The sequence below is a fragment of the Pleurodeles waltl genome, chromosome 8 (genome assembly GCF_031143425.1).
Source record: "Pleurodeles waltl isolate 20211129_DDA chromosome 8, aPleWal1.hap1.20221129, whole genome shotgun sequence".
Taxonomy (NCBI): Eukaryota; Metazoa; Chordata; class Amphibia; order Caudata; family Salamandridae; genus Pleurodeles; species Pleurodeles waltl.
In genome coordinates this window covers 730,007,904-730,029,204 of record NC_090447.1, presented here as the reverse complement: position 1 = coordinate 730,029,204, position 21,301 = coordinate 730,007,904, and the positions used below count along the sequence as shown (strand labels likewise).

Below are 21,301 nucleotides of genomic sequence, written 5' to 3'. Positions count from 1 at the left end.
AAATTATGACCTCTTGTGCACCTGGCCTGATGATCTCGGACCACCTCCTCATTTATCCGAGGAAGTTAAAAACCTTGGCATTACCATGGACTCCAAGTTAACAATGAATGCCCAATTGGACAAATTAGCACGAACAAGCTTAATCACCTTGAAGACTCTGCGACGCATCTTCCCCCACCTCGGATTTCCACACAGGGTGCAGGCTACTATCTCTCTTGTACTATCCAAACTGGATTATGCCAATGGCCTCTACCATGGATCATCTCTATCTATTATGAAAAAACTACAACGTATTCAGAACTCTGCTTCCAGGCTACTATTACATGTCAAGTGACAAGCCCACCTCTCCACTGCCTTGAGAGCACTACACTGGTAATCCATTGCCAGAAGATTCACTTTCAAGCTGCTTTTTATCACCCACAAAGCTTTACATGGAACAGGACCGTTTTTTTATCAGAAACAAAATAACCAAATACATTCAACAAAGAAATCTCCGCTCAGGATTGCCACCCCGCCTTAGAACACGACCATACAAGAAAAAGACTCTAGGTGGTACATCCTTCTCTGTTCAAGCAGACAAACTATGGAATTCATTACCCCCAAATGTAAGATCCATGGATAACTATTTTGTCTTCAGAAGACTACTTAAGAGTTGGCTCTTTCCTTCATAACCACCATATTCAAACAGCAATGGACTGCATATCCCTGTGTTGATAAATATTTTTAATCTGATTATGTGTATTTTCTAGATATATATAGTTCTTTGGGAAAAATGCATTGCTACTGTGTCAAAACAATAAATTACACACATACTCTTTAAACTTGTTTAAGAAATGTATATTTACTCATGATTAAATATGTATGTGGATGTATATATATATATAAATAATATGTGTGTATATATATATATGTGTGTGTGTGTGTGTGTGTGTGTGTATATATGTATATATATATACATGTATATATGTGTGTGTATGTGTGTGTGTATATATATGTGTGTGTGTGTATATGTGTGTGTATGCATGTGTGTATGTGTGTGTATATACATATATATGTGTATGTTATTCTATGCTTAGCATGTTCATATGTCACTGGATAGCTTCTAGATAAGTTGTTATATTAGATACTTATGAATCCCTGCTCTCGTTTTATATCAAACTGATCAAATGTTTTATTATCACAAGCATTTCACTATTCAAAAATTGAGGAAAGAAATAAATGTTAGAAAAGTACACTCATTAATTAACTTTAAATATTACAGATCTTGAAAGTCTGTGTTTATATAATACTACTTTTCTTCCCATGTTTTTATACCCATTATTATATTCCTTGAACATATGTTCCCTGACTATGTAGTTACATATCTTTTTATTTATTACTCTAGTCCAACTGTACTAGAGAAAAATACAATAAAAATAAATAAAATAAAATCTATAAATACAATTCTAATTATAAATAAGTAAATTAAATAATAAAACTAAAATAATAATGAATAAATTAATTAAAGAAAACTAAAAAATAATGATGTGTATATATATATCTATATATAAATATATACATAGATATATATATATAAAATTATAAATAAATAAAAATAATATAAATGTACTCTCTTGTAAGCTTTACTTTGTCTACCTATCACCATATGTCATGTCTCTATCAATCTATCCTCCATCCCTACTCTGACTCATCCCAAATCCATTCCACTACTATCATCTCCAAAATAACCCTGCCTAAGCTCTTCCCTCCTCTTCCACATCTAGCACACCAAAAACCTCAGTTTACTACCATGATCTCCCAAACAACCATACTAAATTCTCCCCCATTTAGCTCACCTTTGACTCATCCAAAACCCTTCCTGCTACTATGATCTCCCTAACCTTTTCCACAGACTCTTCCCTCCTCCATCTCTCCTTTACTCATTCCAAGCTTCATCTTATTACTCCCAATTAACGCTTCTGGATTCTTCACTCCTCTATCCCTCCATTACTCTAGTCAATCCAACCAACAAACTCACATATCCTCTGTTCAAATTAACTCATAATAATACTAAAACTGTACTAATATGTCCCTATACTAATCCACCACTAATTCCTCTTGTGTTCCGGAGTAGTGTGCTCCTCACCGAAAAGCGCTTCAAAGCCTCATCAGGGGTAGTAAGCGCTATGTAAATACTATTACAATACAATACAAATACAATACAATTTCTAACTTGTAGTAAAACTACCAAACTTCCATATTGATTCTTGGTCCTCTTTGTGTAGCTCCTAAAAGATCAAAAGAACTACTGACCACCATTTCCATGCACGATCTATCACTAGTCTATTTGCAGGATAGAATACATGCTTTTTAAGATAAATCTATTTTCTTTTCTGCTATGGATGTCAGACGTTCGCTTTGCTAGTAGTGGCTTCTGCCTTTCTTGGTATTTACATGAAAGATGAAAAAATTGTTTGCAAGAATGGTAGTGATCCCTGTAAGGCAGTTTGCAAGGAATATCGTGCCACAGGACAAGGGGTTGGTCGCTCGCACACTGTACAAGCCCAGTGCCTAGGTCCTGGACAGACTACTCACAGAGAGTACTCTGCAGCAGCTTACGGGTAAGTAGCAGTGCAAGTACATATGGCAGTAGCCATAGAAAAAGTGAAATTAACAATTGAAGGAATGCAGTGCTTGCTCCACTCTCTGTGTAACTGCGCTATTGCTAATGGGCCCCACTCAGTGTGGCAGCAAGGGTGCCATGGGTCCTAATGCAAGCAAGGAAAATGGGTGTCCATCTGCTGGTTTAGCAGTAAAACAGCTACAAACGGGATGCAGCTACAAATGGGGAGCCTCTTAGACCAAATGGGTTAACTCTTGGACCTATGTACCCCTGTGTCACTACACCGGCTGCAAAGTTAATAGCAATGCCCATGTCCCCACTCCACCCAGAAGACACCCACCCACCCTTCTCCTGAGAGATTAAAGGGAGCACTGAAAGAAGCCCATCCAGCCCTGCTGAAAGGGGCCCACTCAGCCCTGCATCCTTCAGCTGAGTATCTCTAGTCATACTTAAGTGCTTTGAAAATGTTCAAAACTGTAGAGAATTATTCTGGGAGTGTGAGCAGTCTAAAATGTTCCCTATGCAACCGATCAACCAGGGAAATACAGGCCCATATTTAAGAGGGCCTAGCACCTTCTTGCAACACATTAGGGTCATTATTTGTCTGCTAATGTGGCCCAACGAGGCCAAAATCGCCACACCAGATTTACAAAGTGGTGCAATGCACTCATTGCACCACTTTGTAACCCCTTGCACCACATTATGCCTGTGCCAGGCATAATGTATGCAGGGGGGGTGTACCCCCTTAAGTGGGGGGCCGAAAAAATGGCACAAAGAAATCTAAAAGGTTTCCTTGGGCCATTTTTTGGGGCGTTTTTCACCCCTGTTCTCAGCAGGCGTTAAAAAGTGGCACACCATTTCTTACAATGGGCCCCTATGTATTGCTTGGGGTTAGCACCAGCATTTTGGTGCTAACCCTGAACAGAACATCAATAGCATCAAAAAGTCTGAGGAAATTGCCCTTACCCTGCGCTATGGTGTGCTGTATTTTAAATATTCCGCACACATGGGGGCGGGCGCTAAGGGGTGCAAGGAAAGTGGTGCTGCACTGGGTGCAGCACCACTTTTCTTAAATCTGTCCATCAAGTGTAATCTACAGTTACTCTAGCACAGCTAATAATGCAAATGGGAGGCTAGATGCAACAATGTGCCCTCCGTGAAGGACTTTCTCCCACACACCAGGGAACGGGTTGCTGCTGCTTTATTCTAGTTCCAAAAGCATTACAAGCAAAGCACAAACTAAAAATAAATGTAAATACCACTGCTGCTAACTGTATGGCGACCATCCCTTGCAGAACATAAGTTTGAGGATCCTACCTAAGAGTGTTTTCTTCTCTACCATGTTGAAAAGTATACTGCTTATTATTGTATATTTTTCCATTTATCCTAATCTTTTTTCTAAATGCGACTATCCCTTTTGCTTCAAAACAATTCATTAGTATTTAACTCAGTTCAAATACGCCCGTTCTGTCAGCTGAATGCACAGGTGTGGGCACTAGGAGGAAAACAATATGTCAAAGTAAAAATAAAAGATGCAGAGGTATTGCAAAAATAATATGTATTTTTTTTTAACTGAAATTGACTCTACAACAAGGAATGCATTTTTGGGATAGTAATTATAATTGCAGTGTAAGACACCTCTTCTTTAGGCTGTAGGCCTCGATCCCTTCCATGGTGACATTGTATGAGTTTGAAATGACTGAATCAATTATTAAGCTACCAAAAGAACAGTAGCAGCACTGTATGCATTGGTATTTTGATAAATACATTAATTGTGAATCCAATCACATGAAACTAGGTATGTAGTATAGAATTTGGGCCAAATTTATTAACACTCTGAGCCATATTCAAGTCACAAAAGTGATGCAAACGAGTGCAAAATTGATTTTGGAATTTATTTTTGAACGATTTGCATTGGAATACAAAGTATTGCTATGCATGACTTTGTGCTACTTTGCGTCAAGGGGGTAAACATGAGTGGTATTTCAGCGCTCCTTTGCAAGCACCCATGGGTTTTAATGTAAATCCCTACTTAAAAGGGCAGACAGGGATTTGCATAAAAAGTTATGCATCCTAAAGGTTCGCATAAAGTGTGAGAAAAGCTTACTTTTCTCAAAGCTTTTTAAAGTTTGCTATAGTTCTCTTTTACACCAGAAAGGTGCCCTTCCAGTACACAACCTGCTTCACATCAGTATTGTGCAATGGGGGGGTAGGGGGGGGGTGTTCAGTTTTACCGGAACAATATATGTGATGTAGGCTATGGCATATCGGTGCTAAGATCTATGTGGTTTAGAGTGGGTATGCTATTCCTGTATTTCGTGCAAAATAGTTTCACTTACTCTGGTGAAATCTTTGCTATTGTCTCACAGGAACTATATCGAACTCCCGTGAAGACGCCCTTGCACTGCGCTGTTCGAACACCGTCGAGCCAGTCTTCAGACACTCGGAAGGCAGCAACATCGATGTTGGTTTGGTCCAATAAAAGATTTGATGGCCTGGAAAAAACACACAAGACAGGGTAGAGGTGAGTACAAAGAGGTTTTGTCACTCGACTTCGCACTCGCATCAGCAGAGGCTTCCAGGCGCCCTGCAGTTTCTGTTCAGGTGTGGAATTTATCTGCCAGCGATGCCTCATCTGCTCAGACCTGCGGCTCTGCGGAGCTCAGTCTAATTATCTTGTTAAACTTTGCAGCCGCTGAGCATGTGGCTGTGAGTCATGAAACGTGTTGTCTGTATGATATATATTCGAACATTATTCTCTAATTTGTTCAACCATTACCATAGATGAGCTTAATTTAGAATGCACTTAGGCGTTTTTAAAAGCAGGGGCATATTTATAACCCCTTCCTGCCAAGGGAGCATCACTTTTTGTGTCGCTCTGGTGGTGCTGTGCACTGAGCCTTATTTACAAGACAGCGCTAAGTCACTTTTGGGGCTTAACGCCGCCTTGTAAATATGGGCCCCTCCGACGCAGATTACTGCAGCAGAGGGGCGTGCAGTGGGTGGTGCTATGGGCGTTCCACCGCAACATCCATTGCTTTTAACGCTGCCCAGATTGACAAGAATTTGTAAATCTGTGACAGCATCAAAAACTAACTCCACCCCTGGGGTGGAGATAGCATGGCACAATGAGGAGAAATCATTTTATTGCTCCTTGTTTTTGCATTTTCTATGTGTGCTGCGTTTTGCAGCATACATAGAAAGAGCACATCCCTATGAATGATTGTTGATGTGCAGGAAAGTACGCCTTCCTGAACATAAACATTCATTCAATAATGACGATTTGCTACATTCTGCAGCACACTTTGAAGTAGCAAATTGCCATTATAGATTATTTATGTGCAGGAATAGACAATCATTCCCTTCAACGCAGATGCCCTTGCTCTATGGTGCAAGGATGCCTGCATTGGAGCTGGCAGCTAAATTTAGTTCCAGCACTACAGGAAACACAGGGGTGCACTGTATTTGTATACATACAGCGCATCCCTGCATTTCAGAAGTGACGCAGTGTGGAGCTGTCAATTTTGTCTCAACACCTCGTCACTTCTGTGTAAATATGAACCTAAATTCCACGCTCTGTTAGTTGCAACAGTGCTCATTTTAAAATGGCTTGCATTAAAATGATGGTTGAGATGATTTGCGGATACTTTAAAAAAAGAATTACAACACAGGTTTCCAGATGTTTATCGAGGACGTTGCAATAAGTAACAAGCAATGGACACAGTTTTCTGTCATCATTAAATATGGTGCAGCAGGTGTGAGGTACACTGGTCATCCAACTCTATTCTGCTGAAATGATTCTTAATTTGATCCTATCGTAAATCTGACAAAATCATGATAATTGTACTGCTTTGTAAACATGGGTGGAGGGGTCATTACAACTTTTGGATTTATCTAGAATCTTTGCTCTTGATAGTGTGGTGTGTGAAAAAAAGAACTATACTTCTTTACCTATTATTAATTGAATTAAGATACATCTATTGATAAATATGGAGTTTTTCTATTAATTTGTAATTAAAGTGCTGGCAGCGAGCTCTATCTACCTCAGAGTGTGGGGTGTTTAAGTGTTTAAGGGGACCAATGTTATGGCCTCTCCAATCGTTCATGTGAGTATTGTCTTTCACAACTGTAATTTCACTGGTTTCTTGGTGAGTCAAATGTAGCTGCACTCCACCCCCGAACTGAAAGAACCTCATAATTGCAGTGGTAATTGGCTTGTTAAGTGCTGGGCTGGTGCCTGAAATTGTAAGATAGTCTATAGGTGACTTGTATTCACCAAAGCTTCCCAAAAAAGTCTGTTTTCCTGCTCTTTCTATGCCTTGTGGTAAATTGGTTGAGGTCACACGTTTGGTTCTACAAGTTTATATACATGGGTTTCTTGAATCTTGTGGCTTTCCCTCCAAGCTGCTTCCTTCTCATGAGTCAAAGCACTTTAGTGTGGTTTCATTCAGTTTGAGATTTCTGGAGGGAATGTAATCTCAAGTTGATTTTAGAATGTCAATGAGATGCCAGAGAGCTTTGTAAATGGTTCACTTAACCTTGAACTGAATCCTTTGACTAAACAGCAGTGCTTAATTTAAGCCAGTAGTTGAAGGTGGGACCCATGTTGTTTGAGGGCCCAGCAGTTGTTTTTCCTTAACAGACTTTGACCCAAATACCCAAAAGGGGGAAGGAAAGAAGAAGAAAAAGTAAAAAAAAAAAAACAGTAGAAAGAAAGGGACACAAGGGATAAAAAATAATCTGGAAAAGTGAGATAAAGAGTCGGGGAGTGTCTGGTGGTGAATTAAAGAGGCATGAGATGGAATTAAGACTATGCAGCCTAGGGTTCAGCATCCTGACCTTCGATGGCACCTGCCTCTGCCTTCTGAGAAAAAAACACTTATTATTTTACAAATTGAGCACTGTGTACCAGACACGAGTGAAGCAATGCTGAGGTGGTGTGCTGATGCACACTGTGGTTGTCGAAATATAGATCCTTTGATATGTTTGATTTGTGTATTGGTATATCAACATAAACAATGTTGTACTAGTACTATCTTGGTAAGATCAGCAGTCTTATTTTCAGAGGGAAGGTAACAGAAAGCAGTGAGAGCAATTTTCTGGCACAGATGTTTGGTACATTGCTTATTGCATCATAATATTTGAGTAGGGTCCAAAGGCATCTTGACAATGAACACAACTTCCAGGTTTTTCATGTTTTCCACTCGGGATGGAGCTGGTCAAATGGTGGTGACTTGAGATGCCTTTTCTAATCCGATGCTTAGTTCAAACAGAGAGGTTTCTTATTCATTCTATAAGCTTAAGCTCAAGACATTTTAGGGCATTTCCTCAGCACCAAGAGTCAATGTTGGATGATTTGGGTGTTGTTAACAAACTGTACTGTGTAGAAAGGTAATGAAGATTGATGATCTGTTAAGCTCTGGGAAATGCAGGACAAGATTGTTTCACTAAACCAAGCTGGATCTCTTGGCCGCAGGTTGTGAAAAAGGGTCCTCTCCACTCCAAAATGACAACAAAATGCCATTTACACCCCCACCACTATTGCATTTGGTTGAGTAGTGTTTTATGTTAAACTTATTTTATGCCGTAGAGAGGTCAACGAGAAGGGCTGCTAGCTATTCTTCATTTATGTAGGAGATTTTACTTGAAATTGGTATATCTATGGAGAACACATGCAGGCTCATCTTTTGTGCCTGATGCAGAGCAGATTCTATGTGAAGACATTCGATTACTTGCACTTCTATCAATACAGAACGTTTTGGCCAACAACATTAGGAGATGTAATGGTGAGAAAAAGCCCTGCATATTACATTGATTCATTTTAACAATATAAGTAATCACTTCAAAATTGCAGCTGTCTCACATTGAGTTCTGTGTGAGAAAGTGAACACATTACATGCTTTTCTTATCACGAATAGCTATGTTCTATTAGATGTTTGCTTCTGTGCTCCTTGGTTAAATGAATATGTCAGTTATTGTTAGTGCGAAGCAAGTACATAACAGATGTAACAGTGAATAAGGGAAGGTGTGACAAGAAGTAGTACAACCACAGCATAAATTGTGGGAAAAAAGTGCTGATATGCAACATTTAGATAGAAGGCCCAAACCTACTCCGCCACTCCGCCGACTGAGGGTAATTTCTGTGCTGGTGAGTGATTACCATAGTGAGACATATATGCCTGCTTCGAATAGGATCATGCGAGCGAGTGAAGCAAGATAGTCCAATATTTTCTTGTTGTGGTAGGTGTGCCGTATCATCACCAGGAATTATAAGACCTTAATTTCTCCAACAGGTATTTTGAAAGTAAGGGAGGCAGATCTGGACTTGTCAGTAAAATTTCCTGAAAGATTGGATGCAGCCTATTTGTTTTGTTGGAACTTTAAAAAGCTCTGATTGTGCAATTTCACATTGACAACCATGTGGCAAAATGCATATAACAGCTTTCTTAACTTCGTATTTGCATCTTGACCCTTCCAACTAAATTCTTAGATTTTATTTCCAAGAGGAAAAGAGGAAAAATCGAAAGATTTGCCAAGCTTGAAATTGCATGCCACGGACAGAAGTGCTAGAGAAATACCACAAGCTCATACAGAAATGCTACAGTTCATTTACTTAGACCATACACGACCAGACAGCAAACAGAGTACACTTTTCTTATAGACCCAGGCCCCATAAAGCAATAGTGGTATTAAGGGTTTCTAGCTTAGATGATAAAATGTCTTTAAGCAAGCCACAAAACAGCCATTAAAAAATGTGGTACCTATTACCAGCAACATAAGTCAGTAATAAGCTACTGGATCTATCACATTTACACCCAGGAGCAACTGATACCTTGCCCATAGAATTGGGCAGATATACAAACTGCTGAGGTTTATGGTCTGAGCAGCCCACCCATAGTGTCAGGGAGCACCACATAAAATGTAGTTTACCACCAGATGCCACAGTAAATATGATTCAGGCTTTACCCAGGAGCAGCAGGGAAGCAACCATAGAAGCAGGCATCAAACAACCGGTCCATGGGCATGAGCAGTATAGATTTAGTTGTAATATATGCTCTGAGAGGTACACAAAGAAGCTGCAGAGGAGTATTCATCAAGTAACCAGTTATAGTATATGCCTGATGTGTTTCCCTAGTGCCTCATGTTAAACTGCTCCAAAGCACGGACATCAAGACATGAGGGTTACTATGGTGCTCGAAATAATGTGGCACAGAAGATTTGGGAAGAACCTAGATGCTTTCTTCCAAGGTTTAGAGATGGCCGCTTGGCTGGGAATTTTCTCTAAATTTGAAGGATGTAGTACTGTCAGCATGGCAGACGTAAAATCCTTTTTCATCCTCTGGACAGTACTCCAGATGTCAAACTTCAAATCAGGCCCTTAATTGTCTTGTGCTTGAAATAAAATGTAAAAGTGTGCACTATGATAGAAACGTGTATTAGTTAAAGTTCTGTAAAAAGAAATCCTTCTGTCTCACTCCATAATGAGCTCACACCCCTGCACTCCTCACAACTTAGCTTCCATAGGGCTTCATTACGAGGCTCGCAGTCTTGAGACAGCCAGCCTCGCAGTGGCAGTAAGGACCGCCACTGCTGTGGAGGTCTGACCTTCACATTAAGACCCTGGTGGTCAGACCGCCAGGGTACCACCATCTCTGCCAGGATCGTGATCCTGACGGGTTGACGATGGGTGCAGGTCGCAATCAGCCAGGGCGGCGCTGCATGCTGAGCTGCCCTGCTGATTATGACCTGGTTCTCCACCAGCCTTTTCATGGTGGTTTTACTGCCATGGAAAGGCTGGTGGAGAACAGGTGCAGGGGAGCCCAGGGAGGGCCCTGCACTGCCCATGCATTTGGCCCTTGCCCTGCACCCTCACAATGTTCACTGTCTGCTTTGCAGACAGTGAACATTGCTAGGGTGATGGTGCACTCTGCAGGCAAAAGCATTGCCACCTGCTCGATTATGAGCCAGAGACAATGCTGCCACCACGTTCGAACTAGGCTGACTGATGGAAACCTATGTTTCCACCAGTCAGCCTAGAGGTAAAGTCTTAATGGGTCCTCCAGTCTAGCAGCAACCTCCTAGTCGGAATTTTGACAGACGGGACATCCCATCCGTCGAACGCCTAGTTAGGCCCATAATCGGGTAATCTCTCCCAAAACACTGTACTGCTCTGTCTGACGTATATGGTAGGCTCCAGTCTGGGTGATCCTTGATGTAGGCTATATAAAAATATCGAGAATATTAATGGTAAACATTGCACAGTCTGCTAAATGAAAGGTGAAACTGTAATTGTTTTCAATTGTTTGCGGTAAAGGAAAGCACCATAGGTTGTATATTGTGGAATAGGGAAGGGCAGCCTAGAGGCCAAAGTTATACTGAACAGGGCAGATTAGGTGCGAGCAACAAAAAGAATTATAGGTTGCCATAAAGGCATTAAAGTGGAGCATACACGTATGAAAGAGGGTTTTCAAAATTCCACTTTGGCTATGGCAACCTTGCAGAGGTCCTGCTACATGGTCACTGTCTGGAAAATAACCTATAGGCATGGCCACTGGAATAATGCAGCAAGGAAGGGCCAACCAAATTATGCGGCAGTTCTGAGGCATAATACAGCACATTTTGTGACAGTGGGCCATATGTACGAACACATTTTCCCATTGACACAGAATGGGAAAAACCCTTTGCTACATCTGGCCCAGTATTACTTCATTATTTTGTCATGTTTACACTTGTGAACACTGTCTGGGTATTGGTTGCACCTCAGCAGTACCTGTCTAACACCCCAATATAGCAAAAACCAACAGGAATGTGACCAGTCAACCCTGGGAAAGGGCTTTCCAAAGGTAGCAACATGTTTCACTGTATTTTAGTAACTTTTGAACCATTTGAGCTGGAAGCATTTTTTGTTAAAATCTGCAGATTATGCAGCAGATGATAGATTATGTGGCAAATGTGATAAAACTATAATTATACGAAAAATACTGCAGCCGCACATCACATATTTCCAGTAGCCCTGCTCCTAGGATAATTAGTATTAAGTCGATCTATTTTCCAATCCTGCAAAATGTTTTCCTCCAAATTCTCAACCGCTCATTTACTCACTCCATACTTGAGGATACTGTCTTCAGGTCTAACATGCACTGCATTTTTTTTCTAGATTGGAAGACATCCCTGCCTTATTTCATAGATTGTTATTACTGTAACTGAAAGTGCACATGCAGCACACATTTCTTAATCTCTTTCTACTTCTCAAGCTGAATGTGACAGCATGTCAGAGCACATTCCTGCTCCGGACATCCATCTTGGAATGTGCATCCAATGTGCACTTTCAAATTTTTTCCCTGACAGTCTCCCATTAAAGGAAGATGCTTAGTAAAGCCCCTTCCAGGAACACAGCTAATGTTCTGGTTCATGTTTCCCTGCTCACCTGGCCATCAGTTGGGATCTGGAAACTGCTGAGGTTCTCTGCATCTTAAATCAAAATTTACTTGGATGATATGTTTCATTATTTAAGACCCTACAATTTCATTTATGATCTTGGAGCTTTCTTGTGCCAAATGCAGACTCCCCAGCGGTGAAATTTCTTAACTTGATCTATGAAGTGGATATTAACTATTTGAAGTCATATCTCTACCCTTCCCATGAACCTACTCCATCCTGCTGACTTGTATTGGAATGTCTTCTGAATTCACTTACTGTTTACTTCTAATATGTGTATCTAGTGTACCAAGGCTGTCACAATATTTACTTTGAGTGACAGTGTTTAGGGAGCCCTTCAACTCCATTTCTATACAAGGGATTTAGATCAATTGTAAATGACTGCTATTTCCAGCTTCCATTTGCAGCCATAGCGCACATGTGGGGCTCGGCCAAGGTAACTGTGATATTTTTAATCAAAAGTACCACTGAGTCAAAAGTATAGATTCTGTACACTGAAGGTTTATATTTCTATCTTGCTTTTGATACTGTTCTTGTGTTCGAGGTCTTAAGAGATTTCTTATTGCTATGCCCACGGTCTTTCAGCTACTTAAGAATACTGTGGGTGTGTCTAAGCATCTATGTTGGAAATTGCTCTTTCTGCAGGGTCACCCCCATACCTTTTGCCTTCCTCCACCTCATTTTCTAACATTGTTTTTGTTGGCTTTAGGACTCTGGGCACTTTACCACTGCTAACCAGTGTTAAAGTGCATGTGCTCTCTGCTTAAAACATGGTAACATTGGTGTGTCCACCATTGGCATATTTAATTTACTTGTAAGTCCCAAGTAAAGAGCACCACATGTGCCCGGGGCCTGTAAATTAAATTCTACTAGTGGGCCTGCAGCACTGATTGTGCCACCCTCTACAATAGCCTTTCAAACATGTCTCAGGCCTGCCACTGCAGAGCCTGTGTGTACAGTTTTAAACTGTCATTTCAACCTGGCAACTGCACCCACTTGCCTGGCACAAACATTCCTTTTTATTACATATGTCACCCCAAAGGTAAGCCCTAGTAAGTCATATGGACAAGGCGCGGTGTATTTAACAATTTGGACATGTGGTTGTAAGTTTAACATGTCCTGGGAGTGAAAAACGATTACATTTGTTTTTCACTACTGCAAGGCCTATCTCTCCCATAGGTTAACATTGGAGTTACCTTGAAGCTGCTTTTAAGTGTAACTTCCAATTGGGAAAAGATAGAAATGTAGAGTTTGGTGTCTCTGGACTCACAATTTAAAATCACAACTCATGGTGAACTTGAATTTTAAATGGTAAAGTCTGAAAATGTCACTTCGATAAAGTTGGCATTTTTTTACTTTAGCCATTCTGTGCCTCTGCCTGTCTCCGAATACACTTCTGGGATTGGTGACAGCTCTCCATTTGTGCATTCCCACTAGATAGTCACACACAATAGGAGTTTAGATGTGACTTAATGGGCTTTAATGGGCCATTAACTGGCTTGATGAGGATGCAGAGATTAGCACTGCCTCACATACACCTGATTAGGGCTACGCCTCTCCTCACACAAAGGACTGCATACACCCTGTAGAGTGTCTGGAGCCAGGGAGGGAAGAACAGGGACCTTGTGGACTTCAAAGGAAATTCTGGTTGTTGTTCTCACCTTCCAGAACAGGGGCACCAAATGATAAATACTGGACTCCAAACCCCACCAAATCAGAACTCTACTGAAACCAAGAACATTCTGCCAGGAAGAAGAACTGCTGTGCTGCCAGGAGGGACTGCCTTTCCGCAACTGCATTGCTGTGTTGGACTACTGCTTGCTGTGTGCTGTGTTGAAGGAGGGACTGCCATTGCTACTTGCTTTGCTGTGTTGGCCTGCTGCTAGCTGCTTCTTGCCTGGAGTGAGAAGGGCTGGACCTGTTCTCTACATCTTTGAACCAAAGATTCTCCAAGGGTTTGTTGGCTTGCCTCCTGTTCTACGCAGTCTCAGGGACATCAAAGACTGCCTGCAACTGTCCTGTTCCTGCTGCACTCTGCCATCTGTGAGCCCTACCCTTGCCTGAGGTGTCCCCTTCAGTCCTGGGCCTCAGAAGTGAATTCTGCAGCTGATTTCTACAAAAGCCAATGCATTGTGCCCTCAACAGCTACGCTTAGCTCCTTCAAAGGTATTGTTTCAGCAGACCCTGCAAGGGTTCTGTAACTGGTCTACTCTCCATCGAGGTCAGCCTGAAATTTGGATTTGCACTGGTCTCTAGCAACCTCAAGTAACCTTTTGAATACTAGTAACTTCTAAGCACTGTTTTCCCACTTAGGGCCTGATTACAACCTTGGCGGATGGGATACTCGGTCACAAATGTGATGGAAATCCTGCCAGACGTTTTACAGGTTTCATAGAATATAATGGAACTTGTAATATGGCAGATGGGATATCCCTCACATTTGTGACAGAGTATCCCATCCACTAAGGTCGTAATCAGGCTGCTAATCCTTAAAAATTCAAATCTCAGCTTCTACTTATTGGATTTTTGTGGTTGTGGACTCGTTTTACTCAGATAAATATCCTCTATTTTTCTAAACTGGGGTGGAGTCTTTTTGTAGTGTCTTTTGACTGTGTTACTGTAATGAAGTGTTGCACAAATACTTTACACATTGCCTTTTAAGTTACACCTGATGGCTCTGTGACATGCTACCAGTGTTGAGCACAGGTTAATTTAGGGTGTGCATCTGACTTACCCTGACTAGGATTGGGGTCCCTACCTGAACAGGGGTCATACCTCTTCCAACTAGAGACACAATTTCTAGCAATCTATCTAAGGGAAAAGGTGGAAATATGATTGATGTGTTCATTTTCATGGGGTGAGTTAGAAGAGTTCAAGTTTTTTAGCTGTTCGTGAAATATATTTAGGTTCTGCTTCCTTGCTTGGATCCAGTGCACTCTATAGTATGGAAGCACGCACTCCCACTGCCGCACTGCCATGATCACTCTCTTTGAAAATGTACTGGGTAAGCTTCTGTTACTTTCACCACTCAAGTGAAGTGCTAGTTTTGCTGGCTTCCTGGAGCTATTGCTTATTAGGCCTTAGATACAGTACTAAGAACTTTGAACGTGATTTTCACATCCATGGAAGTCAAAGTAGCACTTTCGTGGCAGGTTCTGTGCATATGCATTATTTGATTCAAGCAAAACCCAGCAGCATACTTTTGAAGACTTTGCAGCCTGGCATGATCTTTTCTCACAGACCATTCTAAATGACGAGGTTACATTCTGAGTGGAAAAGGGGTCATATTACCTCCACTGAGCATATGGGTACAAGGATTTTCTCGAGTAGATAAACCTGAAAGTTGATTACATTAGCACAATATTAACTTGGGGGATAAAGGGAGTTCTCCGTGTCAAATATGAATCCCCTGTGATTTTCATTCAGTGTGCTTGATTGTGGTACTCCTACACTCGCAGATCACTCAAGGAGTGATGAGTTGATTGTTGTCACTCAAAGCACCATAATTTCTTTCCCTATTCCATCCAAGCACAGAACTCATGAGCATCAGAATATTGCTATTACTGTTATTCCAAGATATTCCTATGTATGCCTCTGACCCTCAAAGGAATATGCAGATATGTAAGGCAATCCAAGCACAGTTCTTATTCGCAAACTGGATGGACTTGTGAAACAAGGAAACCCTAGGTCCTAATGCAGGCAAGGGAAATGGGCTCCCAGTACTTGAAAGATAAAAAAGTTTCCATTGGAGTGCAGTGGGGCCGTTACAGCTTGGGGTCCTTGTACCAATGCACCTACTGCATTATTGATAGTTACACCTGTGCCTGTTTCGAGGAGGTTGGTTTCACAGTACAATGCAGCACAGTCAGCCTCTGATCAATTTGGAGGACCTGGGTGTGTGCCTAGCTCCCTCATTTTGATTAATATGTTTTCCCCGGACAATGGCAGCAAATAGAGACCAGTAAGACAGGCTTTCTCCCTAGAGTACAAATACATTTATGTCTACAAGTGTGGCAAGCTACTGCGTGAACCATATTGTGTACTCAATCAAACATTCATTATACGTTATTGTACACTTAAAATGAAAGTATTACAAAGATTAAATATTCCCAGTAAATAACAAAGTACCTGTTGTAGCCTATTTTGCAGACGTTATAATTAAGTTAATCACATGGCCAACAAAGTACATCTAAAACATTACAGCACAATAGCAATAAATATCAACAATTTAAAGGTTTACATTTAATCATATCCATAAATAAAAAAATAAAAAAAAACAGTCAGGAAATTGGGGGTATAAATCAAAAAATTAACTCAGGTAATTGAGGGTCAATGCCACTCAGACATGCTGTGACCCCACCGTTGAATTTTCTGATTTCCTAGGGGATGAATGGTTGTGTCAGTAATTGTCTACCTGCGCCAAACAAATGATGTTAGCAAATAGTGGTCAGTGAGTCAGATTTGCTCCCAAGATTACAGACACACTCATATCAACAAGTGCAGCATGCTACTCTGTGAAACGTATTGTGTACTCAGTAACGCATTCATAATACGTTTATTGCACACTTAAAAGTGTTACAAATATTAAATAGTATCCACTAAATAACAAATTACCTGCTGCAGCCTATTATTTCAGAAGTTAAGTTAACCACATGGTCAGGAATGTATATCTAAAAACATTTCAATAAAACGACAAGAAATATCAAAAAATTAAGTTTACATTGAACTAAATCCATAAATTAAAAAAGAAAACACTCTGTTAATTGGGGCCACTGAGACATGCTATTACCACAAATTTGCATTTTCTGATTCCCAGAGGGATGAATGATTGTGTCAATAATTGTCTACGAGCACCAAACAAATGCTGCCAAATACGAAGCAAATGTGCGAGTGCTCCCTCCCCAGAAAATCACCGACAAAACGTGTGCACTCCTCATCCTTTGTCAGACTTAAAACCGCTGTATCTGAAACAGGCAAAGTCTGATTTTAGGCAGCCTACACTAATGTCTAGTCAGTGAAACTAATGTTTTTTTTTCTTCCACTTAAAAATCCTTCTTTACACATTAAGGAGTAACTGAGCACGTATGCCCTACTGACCCACGATATTGCGCTTCAAGCTGATAATAAATAGTATTTTCTCGCCCCTGTTACCGACTGCCATACTTGCTACACCATATCAAGTGTAGCATTTTCTGTTTTCAATTCATTATTTATGCAAGCAGGTGAAGATCATGCAAATGTATTCCCTTAACGCCAGAACGTAGGGACTAAGGGCCCAGTTTATACCGTTTTTGTTTATGTAATGGAACTTAATATTCTCAAAGCACACAGATTTGTTGTTAGAAGTTACTTGATCCTGATTTGCCGATTCTGGATAAGCAGATCTGTTCAGGTGGGATTTAATCCTACTGACAGTCTACCTTTGGCGAAGATCTCTAATCAGCAGCAGGAAGATTGAGCGTTACAAGATGTGTGCCAAGCAAAAGTGGTCATCACCTACAAATACATTTGTCTGTGGTTATCCATTTTTCAGGCCCCTTCCATCCTGTAATGATACTCAGATGAAGAACAAGAGTTACTTCTCATGCCAGGAAGGAAAACTATGGGGACACCCGATAAGGGCTTAGGAGAATGGAATTCTTCAAGTGCAATTGTGTTCCTGTGTAGAGAAAAGGTAACAAAGAAGATTATTTGTGTAGACTTAATTTAATTGGCCGTACAAGAGTCTGGTTTCGGGTGCCAATGCACCCGCTGCACCTAGCTGTACTTCAGGTCTAAGCTTGTCTATATACTTGACTGACGTCATGACGCAGCTTTGTAAGCAATTTCATGCACCATCTTCATTAACATTACATGTGATCTGCGTAGGACGAACTGCATCTTGGGATGAGTTTTAAAATATGGACCGAGTTGAAAATTTGAAACAAGTGAGTTCCTGTGGCAGTTCCAAGACCCACCAATTGACTCTTTGAAGTTTTAGTTGTGCAACAGATTGAACTGGAACAGTTTCTGGTTTTTCATATCTGAATAAAGCATTAGTCCACATTTACATTTATCTACATATTCCACATAGATATTCAGATTCGAAAGTGATGCCTATGTGATAGTTATAGAAGGGTGGTAATAATAATTGTATTGTGCATTTCACTTCATGAGAAGTCCTAGTTTTTAATAGGTGTTAATATTGCTAATTTGATGGCCACATTTAAAAAGGACCGAGGGTACGTTGTCCTTGCAGGACTTAGAGCCCTGCATATGACTGCAGACTGAAGCAGCTAGTGTTCTACTCCCTCAGCCATCTTGCTGGCCTACTTCTCTTATAAATTCTGCATAGACGCTGAGAAGAATATACCATGAACAATAAACGCATTTTACAATCTGACATAAGGAATAGAGGCTCCATCCCTTATATACAGGACCACTAGAATTATGTGAATTTGCGGATGTAGTGTTTTCTGCATAACTATGGACACATTTGGTACATAATCCATCATCTAGTGCTTCATCAGCAGATTTTAACAACAACAAAAAAATGTTTCTAGCTCAAACGGATCAAAAACGTTGCAACAGGTGATGCCGTGCAGCAGGAGTGACAGTTCCAAAGGTTTACTGGTCCCCTTCCTGTTGCTTGTGCTGTAGCTCTGTGCCAAATATTTATGAATGTGGCGAAGGTTTTGGCCAGACAGAGTTAACCTGTGTAAAAATGACAATATAGAGCAGTAATACCTTCACAAAATACAAGCTACCGTGCCGCATATTTCGCGTTTTCTTGTAGAATAATTTATCGAACCCGTCACATAATTCGGTCCTCCACTGACCCATAATTCCAATGGCCCTGCTTAAAGAGCATTAATTTCTAATATCGCCGTGAGGGTGAATAATAACTACATCACAGTTAACACGAGCTTGTCTGATCGCAGACCTTACGACAACCACCTTAATTTACAAACGTTATGAACACAACTGTAGAGTTCTGCGGGCCCTTTCTTGATTCACAGTAAACTATAGAATTCCACAGACTGCAACATGGGCCTTCTGATCAGTGCACACCCGCCCACGCTTGCAGACCCACAAACTCTCGAACGAACGTGACCTGGCAGACACCGTGGGCTGCTGTAAAGGAGATTCCTGTCCAGCAAAAGTACAGTAGCAATAAAAAGACCACATACAGCCTTCTGGACATCATGCCAAGTATGAGCTCTGCTCTGGCCAGTTTCAGAAAAAGATGGGAAGGCTCTCACGCTAACTTTACGGCACCCATCACCTCACCGGTTTTCTCGTTTAAAACCCTGGAATTATTTATAAATGTAGCATTTTATAAGAAACGTTGGACATAGAGCTACATTATTACGTTTGTGGCAAAGCGGTTAAGAGCGCCGTGGTGATGAGGTGATAAGTGCAGGGGCGCACATCAAGTGCCAAGGCCTGGGTGGGAGCCCAGGGCTCTGAGCGAAAGCCAGCTACCGAGGAACCAGCTAACAAGGTGTTCTTCGCCCCCCTTGTTCTTTGTTTTGCTGTATTTTTTTTATATGATAAAATAATCTTTGTTATTGTGACATTATTAGTGTGTAAAATAAGTAGAAGCACATTTGAAACAGAACAGGACATAGGATTAGGGATCGGAGAGGTCCAAGTGAGTTATGTTCACTGCTTTGATCAAAGAATCACCCAAAAGCAGGTGACCTCATTTTTTTATGCGAGTAACCTTGCTATGTCCGGTAATGCAGGGTATTATTTTCTACTGGCAGGGTTTCTCGGAGATTTCCATGCAGGAATTAGTTACTTTCCTCCTCCGAGAGGACATCTGGACAGTTTATCAATGAGAAGGAATTTGCTTCTTGCTGTGAAGAGTCTGTGATGTCTCCTCGCTTGCACCAGGGGAATGCCGGGGTTTCTGAGCATCTGCAGGCCCCTGCGTTTTTGGACACAACCCCCAGACAGCGGTCTGAACCCGAAATTTATGAGCTGGGTGGTGTGCGCCATGAGCTCACACTTTACTAGACAAATGAGATGGGGCTTGGCCCAGGCAGCTGCGACCAGCACCCTGCGGAGCTTTTCCTGGTCTTTTCCAGGCCTTTTCATAAATCAGTACTGCTGCATTAAAAAGAAATCATGGGAATCGCGTGGTGGCTCTAGGGAAATTACATTATACCACCCATCCACATATCTTTGGCGTTGTTTCACATTTCCATCTGCACCCATGGCTGCCTGTGAGCTTCATAATGTCTCACTTGTCTTAGCATGTAAGGAACAAATGCTACATTGTTTAGGGTTCTGCAATCTGGAAATCAAAGGCCACTCAAATGTAAGGGTGGATGGAACTGCATAATTGTTTTCTTCTTTGCAAAACACATCTAATTCTTGTGAAAATTACATGTTTTGCGAGTGAGCAGTCATCTGCATAAACATCATATGTTAGGTGTCCCGTCAAGTGCTATCCATTTAGTTTCACACAATAAGCATTATTAGGGCACACATCTAGTTTTACAGTTTGTGCAATACTTTTTCTGCCCATACAAAATTTCACACAAAAGAAAAATATGAAATTAGTGCAAGCGTAAATAAAATTAACAGGGATTTTGCGAGATTGAACTTGCCTAATAAATTAATCACATGATAGTGTGGGTTATTTTAAGATTTGGGGTCATTTGTACATAAAAATAAAGTAATAAGTACTACTATCACACATGCATCAGTTGTTACAGAGAGCATCTGAGAGCAAATAGACATTCAACCAATGTATAAGTGTAGAAAGAGTCATCTACTTAATAAAGAACTGGTGACAGAGATCCAATGTGAAGTAAAGTGAATGTATTCTTAGTTCTTCACCAAGACAGGAGAGTCAACACGTATTTAGCCCATGGTGGTGTGCAGGCCTGGGGCTTTCTAAAGGCTCCAAGGTAGTGCAAGGTGAATAACTGTACTCCCGGTGAGTCACCAGGTCAAAAATACCAAGGCAAAGGTCTGTGAAGCTTAATTTTGAGTCGGGCAGTTTGCAGAGGCTGTCCGAGTGAGTAGTGTGGAATATGGTCTCCATATCATCTTGTATCCATTGCGAGCAATCAGTCTCATGCGGTCTGGGCGGAGGAGAGCCCCATAGTAGTATCTCTACATGACAGGATCACGTTACTGCCTGTACAGGAATGTTTATGCTTTTTTCAACCTCAGAGGGGTGCGGGTGTAAAGAATGAGCTACGACTAAAACTCTCAATGTGCCCAGAGAGTGGAGCATTGCTACCAGTTAATTAAACCGACCGCCAC

General features: G+C 41.1%; 1 protein-coding gene across 5 annotated transcripts in view; it reads right to left on the bottom strand.

The window, feature by feature from the left end:
• Window positions 1–21,301, bottom strand: part of EPHA3 (EPH receptor A3) — an 853,173-nt gene that overhangs the window by 14,417 nt on the left and 817,455 nt on the right. For all 5 annotated transcript variants that reach the window (XM_069204910.1, XM_069204911.1, XM_069204912.1 and 2 more), the window contains exon 16: window positions 4,942–5,097. In XM_069204910.1, the coding sequence (XP_069061011.1) occupies window positions 4,942–5,097 (156 nt within the window). The remainder of the gene's footprint in view (window positions 1–4,941; window positions 5,098–21,301) is intronic.